The sequence below is a fragment of the Dacryopinax primogenitus genome (genome assembly GCF_000292625.1).
Source record: "Dacryopinax primogenitus strain DJM-731 SS1 chromosome Unknown DACRYscaffold_1, whole genome shotgun sequence".
Lineage (NCBI taxonomy): Eukaryota > Fungi > Basidiomycota > Dacrymycetes > Dacrymycetales > Dacrymycetaceae > Dacryopinax > Dacryopinax primogenitus.
The window spans coordinates 807,535-827,967 of NW_024467198.1; the positions used below are offsets into that span (position 1 = coordinate 807,535).

A 20,433-nucleotide genomic window follows, 5' to 3' on the forward strand; every position below is an offset into this window, starting at 1 on the left:
CACGTGAAGCGCCCATTTACGCCACGAAGCAGCTGACGGTGCCTAGGACCTCAACTTCGTGTGGTATGTGCTCGTAGCGCCCGATCATGTCAGATCGAAGAATATTTGTCGTCACGGGGACTTCAAGGGGATTAGGATTGGAGTTTGTGAAGCAGCTGGTGAGTTGGACATTCGTCTATCAGGGATGCTTCCTAATGACTTGCTCAGGCAAGTGAACCTGAAACGACTGTCATTTGCGTTGTCCGGACGCTGCGGAACACAGACCAGCTTGCACACTTTTCCAATGACAAGGACAATGTTTTCATCGTAGAGGCAGATATATCGAAGCAGACGGCGGTCAAGGTGTGTCGCGTATGCAAGACCGGACACGCTGTAACTGACGCACACCTAGCAAGTTGTGGATGAGATCGACCAGATGACAGATGGGAAAGTGGATGTTCTGATAAACAATGCCGCAGTCAACACTGACCCTGCTCGTCCGCTTCACCAATGGTGTGTTCTCTACTTCCCTCACCGGAAGGGAATGTGCACTGAAGCGCATACCAGGAGTTCAAAAGCGTTCAACGACCACCTTTTCACCAATGTTACTGGCTCCATCATCATGACCAATGCCATGCTTCCCATGTTACGGAAGGGCAAGGAGAAGCGAATAATCAACATTTCCAGCGGCATGGGCTCATTGGCTTACAACGAGCCTGGCTCAGAGCCCACCAGCAGCTTCTCTGCATTCTCCGTTTCCAAAGCAGGTTTGAATATGGCTACCCGGAAATACGCTAGTGAATGGGGGAAGGAGGGCTTTGTTGCAGTTTCATTATCACCGGGTTGGGTGCAGACAAGACAAGGTGGAAGTGTGAGTCCTATTGAATGTAGCATGATGGCATTGATTGAATTGTTCGGCAGGCAGCCCCGCTCACACCCACCGATTCCGTCTCTGCCATGTTGAAAGTCGTGAATGGGCTGACGCCTGAGCAGAACGGAGCTTTTATTAACTACGACGGAACAGAAATCGACTTCTAATGTACACTTGTATATATTATTCAACTGGATTGTGAGGAACATATCATTTCAGCGCTGTTGGTCGCTCGGGCCGGTAGGTTCGGTGCTTCGGTGACAGTTCGGGGAATTGGAGACCCGGAAGAAAGCCTTGACCGGCTAGACCGGCGGGAGAAGACAGGACGCATGGCCGAACATAATCTCCACTGCTCACCACTACATGCGTAAGCTTCGTGCGCTTTGTCTTCGTGCTGCTCGACATTGAGATGGACAAAAAGGATCAGCCTGAGATCACCACCGTGCCTGTCATCGACCAACCACCGTTGTCTGCTCAGACCCTGACCCCGACCTCTGTCAAAGGGCTCCGGGAGCGAGAAACCACACTCATCAGCGAGGAAGATGGGATTGAGCTGCCTACCCTTGCAAATAATAGTAGACTTTCGGAGGAGGAGAGGCTGCAAGTTAGACCGGGGTTGATCAAGACCAAGGGACAGGAACGCATAGCGGTGGTAGCATTGTGGTGGTGCTTGTTCATGGCTGGATGGTACGTGTGACCAACCGCAAGGTTTCAAGATCCCTTCTGATTCACTTCATATAGGAATGATGCTAGGTACGTTTGGAATGAGACATGTTTGTGGTCGCTGAGGGGACAACTCTAGCACTGGTCCTCTCCTTCCTCGTATTCAGGAGAACTACAATGTGCGTTTACCAATCTTCCATGGAGAGTAGCAAGTTGAACAACATTCAGGTCAATTTCACCATCGTATCCATTCTTTTCATCTGCAATTTTATAGTATGTGAAATGTTTGGCCGCTGGACCACGGAGGAGCTTACAATGCAAACAGGGCTTCACGAGCGCGGCGGTGTTGAACGTCCGACTGACCGATCTGTGGGGTTTTGGAGCCGTGAGCGTTCTCGTCAAAGATATCTACAATTTTTTATCTCTAATCAGACTATCGCGCTTGGTGCAGCTTGCCAAGTTGTGGCTTACACAATCGACACGCCAGCTCCACCTTACCCACTATTCTGTATCGCTTTCGTCATCAACGGCTTTGGCATCGGGCTGCAAGTGAGTTTGCCCCATTATGCACCTCGGACAATCCCTCATGTTTTTCAGGATGCACAAGCGAACACTTTTGTAGCGTGCTTAACTGATGCCGATACTAAGATGGGCTGGCTGCACGCGTTCTATGGCGTAGGCGCTCTAGTCGCCCCTTTGATCGCAACACAATTCGCTCAAATGACTCGATGGTCCTTCCACTATTTGGTCTCTCTGTGCATTTCAGTGACCAATCTTGCTGTGCTGCTTTACGTATTCCGCTTGAAGAGCCAGGAAGGTGAGAATCGCAGATTTACAGCTTGAGACCTCTGTCTGAGAGCCTACGAACTACAGACCTGCTCGGTATTTCGGAACACCATCTCGAAGATGCCCAGATTCAGGGTAACAAGTATAAACGCATGTTTGCGTTGAAGATACTCCATCTCCTCGCCTTCTTTGCTCTTGTCTATGTTGGCCTGGAGGTGACTATCGGAGGATGGATCGTCACATACGTCATCGATGTGAGAGGAGGCGGCGCTTCTTCAGGTTACGTGTCCTCAGGTTTCTTCGGTGGCCTCACTCTGGGCCGTGTCCTACTTCTATGGGTGAACAAGAAGGTGCGTCATTATTTCCTCAGTCTATACCGTATTCCAATATGTTTGGATAGGTTGGACCAAAATACGTTGTAATGATGTACTGTCTGCTTTGCATTGCTCTTGAGATTATCATTTGGTTTGTTCGCGCAATCATCGGAGATGCCGTCTCTGTCTCTCTTGTTGGGCTATTCCTCGTGAGTCAACGTTTGTATCAAAACCTTCACAGATATTAAATCTTGTTCAGGGCCCCATTTATCCTATCATCATGAACGTCGCTAGCCGGATTCTTCCCCGATCTCTGCTAGCTGGGTCCATAGGGTGGATAGCGAGGTATGCATCGAACTCTGTCTATGACATCCAGCTTACCGTTGGAAAGCTTTGGCCAAGTAGGATCTGCTGTGTTTCCGTTCATAACTGGTGCTCTCTCACAACATGTAAGCATATATTCCTGCCATTCATGGCCCTAGTTCTGATATACCCACGATAGTATGGTGTACAAGTTCTTGAGCCTATCCTTGTGGGCATGTTAGCTCTCCTCATTGCCTTGTGGGCGATGGTTCCCACTCGGCCAAAAACGGACGATTGAGCAATTTTGGTTTCTTAGTTGTATTCAACAATTATGTTGTAGTTTTCAATATGGGAATGAATGCATCCACATCGATGTCTTGCTCAGGGTAAGCGCCGGCGACGCGTTCTCGCGTCACGCGTGTGACTGGAACTCGTTCACCAGGTCTGTGTCCTGGTTTATACCTGCCCACCACGAATGCCAAGCGGACGACAATGCAATTATACCACCCACGATGAGCACAGAAGACGTCAATGACTACTTTACCAACCTGGTTTCCTCCTTAGAGTCGGACCTCGCCCAACCACCACTGGCCGGAGATGCCTTAGTAGAGTTCTCGAACGATGATATCACGAAATTTCGCACATATGCTCTGCAGCTGTCCGCTTTCCTCATACTCGACGTCAGCGTTTGGGAGGACGATTCTTTCAAGCTTGCTAAAATCGCGCTCAAATACTTGCACCGCACTGCTGGGAGAATCCCTGCCGTCCTGCAGAAAGAAGACGACGCTGAACCCCTCCATCTTTTGGTCTTTGTCCGTCTCGTGACATTCTCGGTCCATATATTCAACTGGAGCTATTCCTCAGCACAAGAAGAACGACAGGATGCTGCTCGAAACCTAGGAGAAGTTGCGGTGGGGATCGCAGCTCATGTCCTGTGCACCTTGCCAGGCAGCATGTCGCGTCGAGCTATGGAAATGGGGTTGGAGTGGTCAGAACTGAGAAGATGTTTGAGTCTTTGTGCTACTTACGTGAATGGTGAGCGCAATCAACACAGTTGATGATTGTGCACTCATTGCAAAACAGATCTATTGAATGGGCGCAAGAACGAAACCTATCCTCTTCAGATGGCTTTCGACGTGGTACAGACAGATCCATATGTGCTCGGGGTCAAAAATGCACCCCAAAGCGCTGTGATCATATTGTCAGGAACGCATGAAGCCGACATCGCAGCTGTATCTCTGATAGACATCTTCGTCGGTGTGCTGCACCATTCCTCAGACGCATCTGGACTGCTTGCCGGTTTTGAGGTACAAACTCACGACCTGGCTCTGCTTGCCTGGGAGAGAATCCGTCGATTTCCCGCTCCGGGATCGAAAGGAGCTGCCAGAAGCACTGCACTAACATGTAGGCTTCTGCAGCTCAGCCACCGGATATTGCAAGATCGCGTCGCAGCACCATTGCCCCTGTCCATGGGAGATGTATGCTCTCATATCGAAAGACTCACCGGCCGGCGGCTTCTCGACGGATATTCTCCTACTCTGGAAGAGCTGGACCACAACCTTGGGATCGTATGGGAAGTGCTTCCGACCCAATACATAAGCCATCCAACGCATGCTATCGACGTCTGCTGGCGAACCGATTGGTCGGATGTACAGAAGACTGAAGGCCTTCGAGTAAGCATATTAGGCTTTTTGATGTGTTTGTTAATGATCGCTTTTCAATCAGAGTGCTCTGTACTCCTACCTTCTCCGTGCATTGCCATTCTGCACCGCTGTCGACCTGAGTCGCCTAAAGGGAAGCTTACCTGAGCAAGATTCCATTGCCCTGCTTGCTAGATTGCGGGCCGCCATCGAAGTGAAGTTACAAGCGTCACTGTCCCCCTCCGGTACTCTCAGCAGCGTGAAGAAGAGAAAGAGAGACGAGTCCTCCGTCGGTGTGGAAACGTTGGCTTTCCTTAAAGTTTTCGATATGGGTGAATTCGCCATCAATGACTTCGATGAAGAGCATCGTGTCGTCTTAGTGGACAATGTTTCCGCTATGTTTACAAAGTAAGCCAGCATGACATTGTTGCCGTCTTGCCTTGACTTTGGAAATGCAGACCACTTGAGACCTCACCTGATCAGCGATATGCCTTGGCAGAAGCCGTTGCGTGGCTGCCTTGTTTCCTCTGTCATGACATTCATTCCTGTATTCCCACGTCTGGAACAGAAAATGCTGCTTCGTCGTTCCTGTCCCTTTACGTGCACGCTTGCTTGCGACTCCTTGCTGGCAAGACTGAAGATGTTCCCTCCCGGGTCTGGACCAAGCTTCTGCATGGGATGCGAAAGGCTGTTCGTCATTCCAACATTGACACCTTGTCATACAGCGATCAGGAGCTCTTTGGTCTAGTAAAGCGAGCTTTAGAACGCGCAGAAAGGTCTGTGCGTATCGCAGCAGGGTACGTTCTGGGCCTGTCTCCAAAACAGATTGCTTATACTACAAAAAGCAACGTCATTGCTGTTGTTCTGGCACGTCATATGGAAGTAGACAGCTTTGTTCTTCCCAAATCCAATGTGTGGATCTCTGTTTTGATCGACATCGCGAATGGGCATGGCAAACCCTCTATAAGGGAAACCGCCTTAGTGGGTCTGGGCAGTGTGGGAAAGTAAGATCGCACTGGTTTGCCTTCCCATTTCTATGCCGCTGTTGACGCGTTTCAAAAGAGTGGTCTCTGAAGCCTTGATCGAAAGGATTCTCACCTGCCTAATATCGCACCTGGCCGATCAAAATACATTATTGAGAGCACTTGCATATACACAGGCAGGAACAATTTTACTCTACATCGCATGATATTGACGGCTCCTCTACAGCTGCAAGCTATCGTGCAAGCCAAATCCACGACGGCGTACATGTTGCTGATGCCTCACATGTCCCATGTCTCTGTCATTCTGGTCGAAAATCTCCCTGTAGCTCCCAATATGCTATCGGAGGCTTGCCAATTCATGGGGCGATCGCCAACCGACTTTCTCTCTCTGACACTCCATCATACGCTACCGCCTCTCTTCGCGGCTGGTCGAAAAGATGTCCTGCAGATACTAGCAAGGGACCTCGGCAAAAGCATTCCGCAGCTAGCTATGGGTCATGAATCCAGAGTCCTTGCTCAGATATTTCTTTGCCCTACGGAGGTACAGACGGATGCCGGGATCGAGTTCTTGCGTGGGGTTATAAGTGAAGCAGCAAAGGGTGCTCCCATCGACTTAACAGGCATGGTCAAAGGTTGGATAGTGGAGCTTGTTTCCGAACTCGTCATAGTCCTGGGCGACCATGAGGCAAAGAAATCAAAAATGGTAGGGGTGAAATTGTGCTTTATTGAATCAGAGTTAGCTCAGCTCTATCTAGGCGATTGAAGCACTAAAGAAAGTGGAAAAACTTCTCGCTACTCCAGCCAAAGGTCAGCGTCGTGCACCAACGTCTGATCTCTCGTCGTTCCTCAAATCGTACATGCTCGGCATTATATCCCGCTTAAATGATATGCTTCACGAGCTACACGGAAGGAAGCCGGACTCGTTCAAATGCCAAGTGGTAAGAGGCATCGGAAGTCTCATAGAGCTGGTGGGCCCATCTGTCAGCAGCATATCACCCCAGGTAATCTTCCACTCGCCGCCAGACGAATCATTCTCACTTCATCGCAGATCATGGCAACACTTCAAGGTGCCCTTCCTAAGGAGGCTCTGAGAGAGTCGGTCCTTGCGACATGGCGAACATTTATCACAAGGTTATCTCCGGACGACATCGGGCCGTATATTGGCCAGACGTCAGCAGCATTTGTCACCGAGTGGGCAAACTTTTCGAACGTAGAACGCAATTTAGCCTATCACACGCTGGATCACATAATAGAGCACGGACATCAGTTTCCGGATCACATCAAGGATGTGGTTTCCCTTCAGGGAATACCCGATCTTCGTGATTTGGAGCAGCGGCTGGTCCAAGCACAGGCTGAATGGGATATTCAGGCACATCTGCACAAACTCCTCCATCGAACTATGAATGAGAACTCTGTTGTTGGTCTCCGCGCCCTGGAGGAGCTCAAGACATTCATGCTTGCCAACGCTGGGCTCATCAGTAGTTTATCGTCGGGTGACACATTCGACCCTGTTATCGGCCTCATGGTCAATGCCCTTTTGAAGGCTTCTACTCGAGATGGGGATTCCAATGAAGCAACGCGCCACGCTGCGTACGAGTGCTTCGGTATTTTGGGTGCGATGGATCCGGATCGATTCGAGTTCTCATTCCCAGATGCCACTATCGTCATGCTTCGAAACTTCAGTGATGAAGACGAGAACATCAAATTTGTTTTATACCTTCTGCAGGATCTGCTTGTTGGCGCCTATCGTTCTACCAGTGATACAAAGTATCAAAGTCACCTAGCATTTGCTATTCAAGAACTCCTGAAAATTTGTCACTTCGGACCGGACTTGGTCATATCCGGTGCTCAGTCCGCTATTTCCGGCCCAATTCGAGGAAGGTGGAATAGCTTGCCCAAATACGTTCTCGAGACGGTGACTCCGCTCCTCGAAGGTCGTTTCAGCTTGGAGAATAGGTCGTCTGATCCCCAAATTCGACATCCGGTGTATCCCAACGCACCAACGTACAGAGAATGGATACAAGTCTGGACTACCCACTTGATATCGCGGATTTCTGCCCCTGAGGCTAAAAAGATTTTCGCGGTTTTCCGATCTGCTGTACGGAATCAGGATGTAGGGGTGGCTCATCGGCTGCTGCCCCATATTGTGTTGAACATCTTACTCACTGGGCATGATTCGGATCGCGATAGAGTCCGTGAGGAAATCATATCCGTTCTCGATGATCAAGTGCATCCAAAGCTGGGGGTAGCCGCGGACCGCCGAATGTTATGTGCTCAGGTGGGGTTTTCAGGGGTTTCCTTGCATCCATGGTGTGTGTGCTGACCATAACATTCCAGACGATCTTTTCTCTTATGGATCATATCAGTAGATGGATCAGACTGCTGCGACAAGATACAAGTCAGCGCCGAGCTGAATCAACGCGGCAGCGCCATGGCGGCCACGTCACTGCTGTCGGCCACGAAGCAGACGAGCAGCTGGCGTGTGTTGAATCTCTATTGTCATCCATAGATCCAGAGCTTATGGCAAGGGCAGCATTGAACTGCAAGTATTATGCAAGATCGCTGTTGAGTTTCGAACAACGAATCGTGGCCCTGAAAGAGAATGAGAAGAGCAGCAGAGATCTGCAGCCATATTACGAGTGCTTGCACCAAATCTATGCAGAACTGGACGAACCCGATGGCATGGCAGGAATATCTACAATGGTCCTCTCTCCATCTCTGGAGCATCAGATTCGAGAACATGAAGCTGTCGGAAATTGGACTTCCGCGCAGAGCTGCTGGGAAGTAAAATTGCAAAGTGCACCCGATGATCTTGCCTCCCACATCGGATTACTTCGTTGTCTGCGCAACTTGGGTCATTATGGTAAGTTTTCCCTCTTTGATGCGTTTAACCAGAGTGCTGAGCGACGCACTAGATACATTACGTACTCACGTGAAAGGGGTTCTCAGTCGCATCCCTGATTGGACGAGTGCATTGGCAGGCTTTCAAATAGAAGGTGCCTGGATAGTTGGTGATTGGTTGGACGTCAAGGCACTGTCAGAAACAGCTTGCGACTCTTCCGAGCTGTATGTGGCACGACTTCTCCTGGCAATTCAAATGGATGATCAACCAGGCATATTGTCGGCTTTATCATCAGCACGCGAATACTTAGGCGACCATATCCTGTCTGCAGGCCGACAGTCGTATCGAGGTTCCTACGACGTTGTTATCGGGTTGCATGTCTTGCAAGAACTAGATATGATCTGTATAACTGGAGAACATAGCCGCTCTGCGACGTTGCGATCTGCCCTTGGTATGGCCGATTTATCCACACGGCTTGCAAAACGATTCGATTCGATTCTTCCCACCTTCCGTGCCAGGGAACCTATTCAAAGCATGCGAAGAACCGCGTTCGCGCTGAAGTCTGTCCATTATTACTCTTCCTTAATATCATCGCTGATGAGTTGCTAGAAAAACGACTCAACCTAGTCTTGCCGTCGAGATTGGAAAATCCTGGCTCACTACCGCACGCATCGCAAGGAAAGCAGGATATCTCCAGACAGCATACAGTGCCACTTTGCAAGCGCAGAAATACAACGCACCATTCGCTTTCATCCAGACATCCAAGTTGCTTCGAGTCAATGGAGAACCTGTACGTGCGTTGCAGGACTTAGAGAATGCTATGGAGATCTACAAGAATGTTTCGACTGGTCCTCCCAATGAACGCATCAGCACCGCTGATCCAGAGACCACCACCTTAGCTAAGGTCAGCTGCGATTGCGCGCCAGACTTTAGAGATTGCAACTTAACGTATTCCAGGCCTTTTCATTGCAGGCCAGGTGGATGGTTGAAGCAGATCGTTTCACCGTCACCGAAATCGCCAATAAATTTAGTGAAGCATCCAAGCAAGCGCAGAGGTACTTGTCCAAGACGTTGACACATGGACATCGGTGCTCATCCCTCCTGACAGACTCGAATCACCATACTTCCACGTAGGGCATTTCTGGGATGAAACTTATACTCAATTCTCCGCGGACGACAAGCTGAAAAAGTGAGCCTATTGCGCCGGACAGCAGTAAACAGGATCTCATGGACAATAGCTCTCATTTCCCTTTCAACACTTGCAAAGCATATGGCAAAGCGCTCTCCTATGGATCCAAGTATATCTATCAGACAATGCCTCGGATGTTGAGTTTGTGGCTCGACCTAGCAGATCAAGATAGATCGAATGCTATGGGACGGCTGTGAGTATTGGGCACAATGGCCGAAAGGCGGCTCTAACATTTATTGACCACAGGGGCGAATCAACGCAGCAGATAGTCTTGTCCACCCGAGAAAAAATCACTGAAATGATTGACAAAATCCATCGGAGGTTGCCAGCTTGGCAGGTAAGAGCATGCAATGGTTCTATGTACCTATCCTCATACGATATCAACAAGTGGCTCACCGCCTTTCCACAACTGATCTCTCGAATTATTCACCCTAGCTCAAGCGTGTTCCAAGTGCTGTTGAAGATTATGGCAGGCGTCCTAGTGACATACCCGCAGCAGGCACTGTGGCTGTTGACATCGGCGTCCAAATCCAAAAGAGAAGAGCGTGCTCAGAGATGTAAAGCCGTATACAGCCGCGCCCAGGTGAGTATGTTTCAGCCGTCGGTGGGCATATTGTGATAGTTCACCTACAGGCTGCACCTGGTCCCAGCCGAGACCATGTTGGTAAACTCATCGCAGAATCCATTAAAATGACAACAGAGCTGCTCAACCTCGCTGATTACAACCTTGGCGATAACGTGTACACTATGTCGATAAGCCGCCAGTGCCGCGAACTGCGCAAGATAACTCCATCGCATCTCATTCTCCCGTTGCAAGAATCTATGACGGTAACGTTACCGCCTGCGTCAGCTGATCAGGATCAACACAAACCATTCCCCCATCAAGCCCCTATCATTCATGGTCGGTGCATGCTCAATACCTCAAAAAAATGATCTCACATTCTAGCCAGAATTCCTCGATGAGGTTGAAGTTATGAAATCTCTAGCCAAGCCACGGAAGCTCACCATTAAAGCGAATGACGGTCGTACCTACTGGTTCCTTTGTAAGCCGAAGGATGATCTGCGAAAGGATGCTCGCTTGATGGACTTCAACTCAATGATAAACAAGCTTTTGAAGAAAGATTCGGAGTCTAGGCGGAGAAAGCTTCGTAAGAAGTCTTTTGTTGCCTTGTCCTTCTCTATTTCCTGAAGTATCGCAACAGATATCCGCACTTACGGTGTAATTCCTCTGAACGAAGAGTGTGGTTTGCTGGAATGGGTGCCCAACACGACTGGTCTTCGACATATCCTCGCTAAATCCTACGAGGCACGGAAGATGAAGATTTACGTACGTGTGAATAATCGGTCCTGAATTTGATTTGATCGTAATTTAGAACAACGATATTGCCACGATGCTAGATAAAGAGCGGTATAATGGCAAACCTGGCATCATGTTTGAGAAGCAGCTACTGCCCATGTATGTACGTTAGCCTTCTCATGAGTTGTCCCTCATTATTCCCACAGGTTCCCACCTGTGTTTCACGAATGGTTTTTAGCTATGTTCCCTGAACCGACTGCATGGCTGAACAGCCGACTATCTTACGGGCGGACAGCTGCAGTTATGTCCATGGTCGGCTATGTTCTAGGGTATGTATGTCCCTTGAGACAGACTCGAAGAGTCTTTTAATATCGATCAGGTTGGGTGATCGACACGGAGAGAATATTTTATTCGATTCAACAAACGGTGACGCAGTTCACGTCGATTTCAACTGCCTTTTCGAAAAAGGTACAACCCTTGAAGTACCCGAAAGAGTGCCATTCAGGCTCACCCAGAACATGGTGGACGGCTTGGGAGTCACAGGCGTAGAAGGTATTTGTCGAGGTACTTTCCAACAGGTGTAGCTAAATTTATTTCAGGTGTGTTTCGGATCGCTTGTGAACTGACTATGGGCATCCTGCGCAATCACAAGGATTCGTTGATGAGCGTTCTCGAGGCGTTTGTGCACGATCCTTTGTCAGAGTTTGAGGAAGAGAAGCGACGCCAGGTTGTTTAATAAGCCAAGAATCCGGAGGGCCGAGCTAACATACTCCCCCTATCAGGATCAGCAAGCCAAACAAGGTCGCTCCAGGCGTGGTGCAAATGTCAGTGCGGCGACCACTGCCGATGGCAGAGCGATGCAGCTTCGCGATTATGCACTTAAATCGCTCCTTCCAATCGAGAGCAAACTGAAGGGGGTGTACAGCTCAAAGCAAATGACTACCCGTAATCAAGTAGATGTCCTCATCCGGGAAGCCACGGATCCCACAAACCTGGTTCGTTACAAGCAGTTTGGTGCGGTGCCACCACTAACACTTGCTTCAGGGCATGATGTATGTAGGATGGGCAGCGTGGCTGTAGCTGTGTGACAGATACAATGAGATGGTGGCCTGTTGGAGTACAAATACACTATAGTATACAGGCCGCAACCTAATGAAAGGACTAGACGGCGAGCTCCACTTTACGCCGTTCTACTTCCCTTTGCCTGTCATCCATCAACTGTTTGTACTTCATCACCTTCTCTGTCAACGTCTTCCTCGCCTGATCTAATCTTTCTGCCTCTTCTCGTTCCATAACTTGCGTGAACTCCGGTATCCCGCGCGACATGCTAGCAATGGACTGGGGATTGGCCATATTTGGCGGAACACCTTTCCTCCGGACCTTAGGGAGGGCAACGGGAGGATGCTGCCGTAAAATATCAAAGAATGCCTGTGGCGGTTCGGTAAACACAATTTCGTCGTACTGCCAAGCGTGCACGGAATCTTGCTGTGGCATCGGTGTGGGTGCTGCGGGCTTGGGAAGTCCCGACTCGGGATCCCAGAACGGTTCAGGCATATGCCACTGGTGAATCCGAATGTAATGATTCAATCTTATCGGTTTCTCCTGAGCCTCCGGAATGAAGGTTATTAGAATTTGCACCGAGAACTCTCCCCATCTTGAATACGCTCAGTAATAGTCACCTTGCAGAAAAGGCGATGCGTACCCAGTCTCTGTGACCTCGAAAGGAGGCTTATCCACTGCCCGATTCGGATTCGGATAGGTATCATGCAGCTTAAACGTAACACGCTTGATGAAATAGCTCAAGTCCTCTGCACCTCCCACTTGCTCAGCTCGGCCCTCGACGGACGCTGCACTTCGAACTGCGAGTGTCCATCGGTGGGTATGGTCGGCAGGCGCAGTGGCACGCTCAGTCGCAGTGAGCAGGACGGCAGAGTTGCCGTATATTATTGGCCGGTGTATTTGTATACCCTGCCAATAGTCAGCTGGGTTCAGATCTTACAGAAAGACTGCTCACCTTAACGCGTTCGGTGGACATGGTTGATGTAACGACAGGAGCGTGCACCCTGAACGGTCAAGCGCCCATTATTTCGCGTTGGTGGCGCGTCGGCGATACGTCGGAGATTCTGAGAATTACTGTATTAAGAAATCACGGAGGCTAATTTCAGAGAAGCACGCGGTTGTCTGCCAGAAAGTCGCTCGAGTCAGGGCGCATATTTCGGGGCATCTGTGACTACCACGGCCATCTCCCACAATGGACTCCAGTGAGCTGCAGCAGCTCGTTGTTGATATACTTGAGAAGGAAACTGCGATTCCTGATACCCGCAAACTGGTTATCCCAGGCACGAAGAGGCAAGCTGCCTCTGCGGAGGACCAGAATGCTGTGATTTCTGCCCTGGCGTCCCTTGCTAGTCGGGAGGTGCGCTTCCCAAGATTCGGGCTGTCTCTAAGTGCACTGAGTACTTGTCCTATAGATTGTTACCTATGATCAAAAGGATGCATTCACCTACCTTCTTACCGCCGAAGGTGCCCAAATAGCGCGTGACGGGTCACACGAAGCGCTCGTGTGGGCTGCCGTACCCCCGAAGGATAGCGGCGAGACCATGACCATTAAGCAACTACAAGAAAGCCTTGGACAGGCCGCGAAGATTGGACAGGGAAAGGCCTTCAAAAATGGCTGGGTGGGTAAAGACAGGGATAAGCTGTTCAAGCTTGTCGCGAAAATTGTGGATACCACCAGGGAAGAACTGAATGAAGTCGAGAAGACGGGCACGCTGAAGGGAGGCGAGAAGGCAGTTGCGGAGCTGAGGAAGAGAAAGCTGCTCGATCAAAAGTGTGTGACTTACGCAGGTGGTCAAATATCAACTAAGTTTCCAACAGGAAGTCGCTATGGTGCACAGTGAAGAAGGGACCAGCTTTCACGACCGACCTACGAAAGCCGGAAACTGATCTCACCGCTGAGATGCTTGCTACTGGCTCCTGGAAGGATTCGACCTTCAAGAAGTACAACTTTGATGCTGATGGAACCCCAACTAATGGCGGTGCATTGCATCCTCTCATGAAGGTCCGCGAGGAAGTCAGAGGCATCTTCTTCGAGATGGGGTATGTTCGTCTATACTACCGAAATGCCAAGTGCTTATTTTCCAATAGCTTCGCCGAGATGCCAACAGACGCTTTTGTCGAGTCCTGTTTCTGGAACTTCGACGCACTCTATGTCCCTCAACAACACCCCGCCCGCGAAACGCAAGACACTTTCTACGTGTCCTCTCCCCTTAGAGGACTTTCTCCTCCCAAAGACTACTTAGACAGCGTCGCACAATATCATAGCCGTGGGTCTTCGGATGGCTCATCGCGAGGCTACCAAGCTCCCTTCTCAAAGGAGGAATCACATCGTCTCCTTCTCCGGACGCACACTACCTCTTGTTCAGCACGCATGCTGTACGCGCTTGCGCAGAAGGGCAAGAAGGACGGATTCAAGCCTGCCAAGCTGTTCAGCATCGATCGAGTGTTCAGGAACGAAGCGGTTGATGCAACCCATCTGGCAGAGTTCCACCAAGTTGAGGGTGTGGTAGCGGATAGGGGGCTCACGCTTGGCGACCTGATTGGTATGCCCTTTTATTTCTTTTCGAGACACCAAATTGATATGCCACTTAGGTTTCATGCAAACTTTCTTCGCGAAGATGGGCTTGCCAAATCTACGCTTCAAGCCGGCGTATAATCCATACACAGAGGTCAGTTTGATAGACGATGCCGAGCAAGTATCACGTTCTGATCATATTCCATCTAGCCGTCCCTGGAGATTTTCTGCTGGCACCCTGGATTAGGCAAGTGGGTCGAGATTGGCAATAGCGGGATGTTCCGGCCTGAGATGCTGGAACCCATGGGATTCCCTCCTGATGTACGCGTACACGGTTGGGGCTTGGGTTTGGAGCGTCCAACGATGATCCGGTTCGTTACCTTCATCAGTCTAGACGATGTGTGACTGAGTTGAATGCAAACAGATATGGGATTACGAATATCCGTTCGTTGGTTGGGCACAAGGTGTCTATTGATGGAGTAGAGAAGAGTCCAGCCGTTCGCTTCTAGATCGGGTGTTTGATATGATAATATTGGCAATGGATCCCGTGATGATCCCCTTAGGATGGAGGTCGCGCGAGGCCACACGTTCGAGGGGCTGACGCCTCGCGTGAACGTCCCTCCCTCACCAATTCCGCTCACTGTCGGCTTGACCGCTCGTACACGTAGCCTTACTCATACATTGTTTTCATTTGTCTATTTGTATTGCTCTTGATCAAGTTGCATCTGGTCCTTTCGTCGGTTGACGACCACCTCTTGTTGTGACGTAACTACTGCAAGAACGTCCTGCGCTATGGCACAAGACAGTGCAGTCAAGACGAATGGGAACAGCAACAGCGCACTTGCTGTTCCTTTCCCATCAGCATCAGGCAATGGCGTCCCAAAGTCGCCAGTGCGCTTTCAAGAACCGCTCTTCGAGGCACTCCCACCTCGGGAACGGCCAGGCTTCAGTCGCCAGAATAGTGTAACGAGCGTGAACCAGGAGAACAAGAGGCGTGGAAAGATGTCGATTTGGGGGCTAATATGGCTCACCATATCAATGGCGGGCGCGCAGATTGCGTGGGTGATGGAGCTTGGGTGAGTCCGTTCTGCCGCATGTATGCGTCCGGTGGATTAGGATGCTGAAGTTGGAGTAGATATGGGACGCCGTTCCTCCTTTCCCTGGGTCTGTCCGAACAGTTGACCTCGCTCGTATGGCTTGCCGGTCCCATCAGTGGACTCGTTGCTCAACCTCTCATCGGTGAGAATCTTCATCTGCGAGTTCCCTGTCCTGCAGACGGGCTGATGCGGGCATACAGGGGCCATCTCGGACTCGTCCACCTCCTCTTGGCGTCGCCGCTATTGGATCGTCACTAGCACCATCGCCCTCATTATCAGCACATTAGTCCTAGCATTCTGTGTTGGGATTGCTGAGATTCTTGTCGATATTTTCACTGGAGGAAAGGCACAGGACCCCAATGTTGGGAAGACAGTAAGCTACGTCTCGCAACTTCCATGGTACGGTACTAATGCATCCCATAGATTAAAAACACGGCGATTGCCCTTGCAGTCACATCGTTCTATGTCCTGGACTTTGCTCTCAACGCGCTGCAGGCCTCGCTGCGCAACCTCCTGTTGGACGTCACCCCTGCAGAGCAGCTGACCATCGCCAACGCATGGCACGGCCGGATGACGCATGCGGGGAATATCATCGGCTTTACCCTAGGTGATCCCCCTATCCCCTGAATACGTCACGTCAATGTACTGATATTCTGGCTCGTAGGATTCCTGGACCTCGGCACCTGGCCAGCTCTCGCGTTCCTCGGAGGTGACCAGTTCCGGAAAGTGTGCGTGGTCTCGCTGATTGTGCTTGTCATCACGATCTGGATCACCGTCGCCACTCAAAAAGAGGAAGCACGACAAGAAGAGTTCAAGTTCAGCAGCGGCAGCGAGCTTTGGGACATCGTCAACAACATCTACCGTGCTGTGCTCACACTTCCCAAGCCTGTTCGACGTGTCTGCTATGTCCAGGTGTTCTCATTCATGGGCTGGTTCCCGTTCCTGTTTTACAGCACGACATGGGTTGGTGAAGTGATGGCACAGGAAATAGATGCGGATCCCGATGTGGATACGGCCACCCGGGCTGGAGAGTTAGCAATGTTGTTCTACAGCATCAGTACGCATGCTTCCTCGTCAGTGTAACAGCATGATCTGACTTGTCTGTATAGTGGCTGTTGTGGCCGGTACCTTGCTGCCCTATCTTGCGGCGCGCGACCAACGCCTTCTTGAAGTTGTGAAAGACGAGAGAGAAGATGCCGAGATCGCGCGTATTCGTATCATGGTTCATAGCTGGAAAATCGAAGCGGCGCGCAAGGGCGAGCCTCTCAAGTTGCCCACTATGCCGTTCATGCTACGTAATATCTGGACTGGCGCCCTCCTGCTCTATACGGCAGTCATGATGAGCACGTTCTTTGTCAAGACCGTGTTCCAGGCCACCATAGCCATCACTCTCCTCGGTATTTCATGGGCTGTCGCCTGCTGGGTACCATTCGCCATCATCATGGAATACCTCAAAGAGATGGACGACCAGTCAGAGCGAAATCGGAAGGAGGACTTGAACTCGGCATCTCGTGCCAGCGGACCACGGGATCCCGAATCCGGACTACTGGCGCGTCCTGGACATGCACGGGTCGTATCTACTCCAGCTCGCCTCTACCAACAAGACGAGGCCACGGATCGTACACCGTTGATCCGCCGTCATTCAATAGCGGAACCAGGGCCCCTCAGCGACATGCCAATGGACTACACTAGTTCACAGCCTGCGGCTGGTGGCACTGTACTGGGCATCCACAACCTCGCTATTGTCTTCCCACAGTTTGTTGTGAGTATCGCTGACTGCCGACCGGTCACCCTTGTTATTGAGATACCATTCCTCAGGTTGCGTTGGTTGCCAGCGCCATCTTCAAGGCGGTGGACTCTGTTACTGTAGCACCAGATGACCCAACGGGTGGTGGGTATGTGTATTATGGTAAGAATGGTGTCGCCTGGGTGCTGCGATTTGGAGGTATCTGTGCCTTTGTGAGTCCTTCGTCGATACAATCTGCTTCCTTGTTAACATGGGTTCCAGGTTGCCGCTCTTCTCACACGTCGTGTGCCTCCCACCAAGACTGAGAAGTTGATGCGACGGAGACGCGCGGAGATGAACTTTATTGACACGCCATGAATCCGTTAACTTTACGTTAGGATGACCCGATTCCTTCCAACCGAAGCGATGCTTTCTGCGCCCGGACTGGTCCCTCTGTTGTCCATTGTTTGATATTATATTTTTATGCAATTGTATTTTATTCATGACTGTAGTAAGCATAAAAGTGCGAGATCCATGTCCTCTCCTCTGATATTCGCGATCCCTGAGCAAGGAATCAAGGTGATTCCAGGCTCATGAGTACTTCCTATGGCTTCCAAACCTGTACAAGTGCAATATTGTCAGAGGGGCAGCTCGGCACAAAGATGATTCTTGAGCACGCACACTGTAAGGCGTCATCCTCGATTCTGTAGAATATCCGAACGGAAAGAGAGTCGCGAATGATTTTGAGCACCTCAGGTGGAAAGCACGTCTTCACTTGTCCCTCGGCTGCGTTCGGGTAAGTCGACCCCCACCACTATTCGCGAGACTACCCACCTCCTCTCACGAAAACAGCCGTCGACTTCACTCCATCCGAGGCTTCGAGGTCTGCCCATGTTACAGCAAGCATTCCCACTGTGTGTGATCCGCTCGACACAATCCATGCAAGTGACTTGGCGGTATCATCGTCATCATCGTCATCTGCTTCTTCATTGGGCGTGACACGATTAGTATGAAGTGTCAGCTGCGCTTCGAATCTCGCTTTTCTCGGCAGTTCTTCAACAGCGGCGAATACGACTGGTGGTGATCCGACACCCTGTGATATGAATTAATGACAGAACAACAAATTAGATATGCACAGGCCTTATAATCCAAGTTAGCTTTCCACAAGATGGTAGCCGGACGGAGATCGTCAACGGAAGCGGTCCAGCACACAGCACACAACGCACGTCCGGTCCATCCTCCCCCGCTGGTGTGAAAAGCCTGCACGACACGATCAAGATGCTGAAATGACAACGCCGCCTGCACCAGCAATGACTCATCCGCAAGAGCCATTGTCGGAGGGTTGAGAGCAATCTGTCCGGACACGAATACGCATTCGTCGGCCTGCGACGAGTTAGTACCGTGGAAAGTGTATTCAGAACTTTTCATACTAGAACAGCTTGCGAATATGGCCCAATATTGGCGGGCGCCCAGTAACTTAGCCCTTGAACATGGAGTGCTATACGATGAGGCTTGTTGCACGCGATGATGTCCATCCTTATTCGAACCGGGGAAGGCAAGTCCACACCCACACAAGCTCTCGTCGGAGGGCTCGTACCGAAGTAAGTTGAATAGATCGCGTTGATCGACGTGAATATATCCATCGTAGAAATGAACAGGCTTATTTGTCCTATGTCCGCGAGTGTGAAGCCGTGGTCGTTCAAGTGGTCTGTCCAGAGATCAGCGAGTCAAAAAGACACCAAAATATTGATGCGAACGGTTTATTATTTCAAAACATGCTTGCGCCTCCATATCGAGTGTCAGCTTCTGCTGTTCTGATGGAGTCGACGGCACATATTGTACGTTGCCAATGCTAAGCCATCCTCCCTTGACGCACACGGATGGAAGCCCGGTGAGCAATCTGGGATGAACGCGATGGGCGGAATCAGGCGATGTAGTTGGTTCTCTATATTGCGGCTGAACCGCAGGATCATGTCGAGTGGGTAGGGGTGTCTGGACGAGTACTTGAGCCTCTTCTGAAAGCATTGGTGGTGCCGGTATTTCGACATGCTCCAACTCTTTCGGGAGGAGACGTGCATTCTTGACTCGGAGGTATGCAACTGAAGCGAAATCGGCATCCGAGTGTATAACAGTTTCGGTGTCGGTGCTGAGAATCAGCCCGTGAGATAAATTGGCTTAATCGAAGCGCTCACAGCTCTATTCGATGCCGGAACGATGGGCAGTCGAGTGTCAATGTTTCGTACTCTCCTCCTTCACCGCAGGGATGGGCTCCATACAAACGATGCTGTCACCTAAATATTCAGACTCGACAGCATTCATTCAATACTGTACTTGCCAATTTCAAGAGAGTTGGTTGCATTTCTGCGAGCGACTTTCCCAAATGTTGCGGTGTCAGGCCGATGCCAGCTACTTTGATCAGGATTGCATCCACACCCGATTCCACCATCTCTGCCAGGAGTTCCACTTGACCACGTTGCCAAAGATATGCGAGTGGTGTCAATTGCAAACGTCGGCACCTTTACGATGAAATTAGTGGTATAGTTGGGGTTCGATCGCAAAGCCTTACACATGCTCAACCCTAACCCTTTGATAGGTGGACAGAATGGCACCGACAGAAACTGCCTCAACGTTTGGGAATTGCCTCTTCCTCCGCATAAGGAGCGACGTTTAATCAACAATCCACGTACTTACCTTCACGTGTGTTAACAATTCGAAAAGATCTTCCGTTTCATCGCCGAGCACCCCTTGCTGATCTGCCGAGATTTGGGAGGTGCCAGCTCTCGTGCCGTATTCAGCGCCTTGCTCCACTGCTTGACCTTCAATTGTTCTCCGAACAAGTGGTACTTCAAGCGCTCGAGCCACGAACTCAATAGCGTCCTGCCCCACGGTTTGGTACATGAAAGAGTCTATCTCATCTTCAGAAATTACATGATCACGTAAGTGTTGATCAAAGCCGTTCAGATGGTTGAAGTTCACCTTTACCCTGTGGTGGGGATAACGTTGCAGCGCAAATAAGTTCATGTCCCCATTTCTGGCAATGTGCAATGTTGTAACAGCTGTCCTTGCCACCACTAAGCAGGGCAACAAACTTCATAGTCAGGAGAAAGAGAGGCGCGGAAGCAACTTGAATGAGTGCTTCCTCCACTTACGGCTGAAATGTACGTTATTT

At 50.4% G+C, this 20,433-nt stretch overlaps 7 protein-coding genes across 7 annotated transcripts; 5 read left to right on the forward strand and 2 right to left on the reverse strand.

Annotated features, from left to right (window-relative positions):
• Positions 1-86: 86 nt before the first annotated feature.
• On the forward strand, positions 87-1,017 carry DACRYDRAFT_45568 (4-dihydrotrisporin dehydrogenase; the record flags this gene model as incomplete). Its single annotated transcript, XM_040774652.1, has 5 exons — positions 87-158; positions 208-342; positions 392-492; positions 550-850; positions 901-1,017. 5 exons carry the CDS (start codon positions 87-89, stop codon positions 1,015-1,017), a joined length of 726 nt encoding a protein of 241 aa, XP_040633106.1.
• A 261-nt stretch (positions 1,018-1,278) lies between these two features.
• On the forward strand, positions 1,279-3,269 carry DACRYDRAFT_73566 (MFS general substrate transporter). The gene is made up of 12 exons (XM_040776012.1): positions 1,279-1,537; positions 1,592-1,603; positions 1,653-1,692; positions 1,742-1,786; positions 1,839-1,898; positions 1,946-2,062; positions 2,111-2,330; positions 2,387-2,649; positions 2,700-2,822; positions 2,873-2,958; positions 3,005-3,062; positions 3,116-3,269. Exons 1-12 carry the CDS (start codon positions 1,527-1,529, stop codon positions 3,212-3,214), a joined length of 1,134 nt encoding a protein of 377 aa, XP_040633107.1. The 5' UTR covers positions 1,279-1,526; the 3' UTR covers positions 3,215-3,269.
• Positions 3,270-3,428: 159 nt separating this feature from the next.
• DACRYDRAFT_112961 (uncharacterized protein) lies at positions 3,429-12,108 on the forward strand (the record flags this gene model as incomplete). Its single annotated transcript, XM_040769538.1, has 26 exons — positions 3,429-3,951; positions 4,000-4,589; positions 4,642-4,964; positions 5,015-5,353; positions 5,402-5,560; positions 5,619-5,715; positions 5,766-6,242; positions 6,295-6,540; positions 6,588-7,817; positions 7,877-8,402; positions 8,455-8,941; positions 8,991-9,285; positions 9,339-9,436; positions 9,490-9,570; positions 9,620-9,763; positions 9,817-9,907; positions 9,959-10,153; positions 10,204-10,471; positions 10,521-10,718; positions 10,773-10,897; positions 10,944-11,026; positions 11,074-11,196; positions 11,247-11,419; positions 11,467-11,594; positions 11,650-11,862; positions 11,912-12,108. The coding sequence occupies 26 exons, from the start codon at positions 3,429-3,431 to the stop codon at positions 11,945-11,947; spliced, it is 7,248 nt and encodes a 2,415-aa protein (XP_040633108.1). The 3' UTR covers positions 11,948-12,108.
• A 19-nt stretch (positions 12,109-12,127) lies between these two features.
• On the reverse strand, positions 12,128-12,832 carry DACRYDRAFT_37059 (yeats-domain-containing protein; the record flags this gene model as incomplete). Its single annotated transcript, XM_040774422.1, has 2 exons — positions 12,128-12,521; positions 12,570-12,832. Coding segments are annotated over 2 exons (657 nt in total), but the record flags the coding sequence as incomplete, so codon positions are not given.
• Positions 12,833-13,104: 272 nt separating this feature from the next.
• DACRYDRAFT_60848 (uncharacterized protein) lies at positions 13,105-15,033 on the forward strand. The gene is made up of 7 exons (XM_040775651.1): positions 13,105-13,283; positions 13,339-13,697; positions 13,745-13,966; positions 14,015-14,469; positions 14,519-14,595; positions 14,652-14,812; positions 14,866-15,033. The coding sequence occupies exons 1-7, from the start codon at positions 13,119-13,121 to the stop codon at positions 14,948-14,950; spliced, it is 1,524 nt and encodes a 507-aa protein (XP_040633110.1). The 5' UTR covers positions 13,105-13,118; the 3' UTR covers positions 14,951-15,033.
• Positions 15,034-15,443: 410 nt separating this feature from the next.
• Positions 15,444-17,642, forward strand: DACRYDRAFT_86010 (MFS general substrate transporter; the record flags this gene model as incomplete). The annotated part of the gene is made up of 8 exons (XM_040776753.1): positions 15,444-15,517; positions 15,577-15,680; positions 15,739-15,911; positions 15,962-16,145; positions 16,203-16,595; positions 16,648-17,300; positions 17,357-17,497; positions 17,547-17,642. The coding sequence occupies 8 exons, from the start codon at positions 15,444-15,446 to the stop codon at positions 17,640-17,642; spliced, it is 1,818 nt and encodes a 605-aa protein (XP_040633111.1).
• A 639-nt stretch (positions 17,643-18,281) lies between these two features.
• Positions 18,282-20,358, reverse strand: DACRYDRAFT_45569 (uncharacterized protein; the record flags this gene model as incomplete). Its single annotated transcript, XM_040774653.1, has 8 exons — positions 18,282-18,647; positions 18,701-18,972; positions 19,022-19,410; positions 19,457-19,548; positions 19,591-19,780; positions 19,831-19,907; positions 19,956-20,179; positions 20,241-20,358. 8 exons carry the CDS (start codon positions 20,356-20,358, stop codon positions 18,282-18,284), a joined length of 1,728 nt encoding a protein of 575 aa, XP_040633112.1.
• Positions 20,359-20,433: the final 75 nt, after the last annotated feature.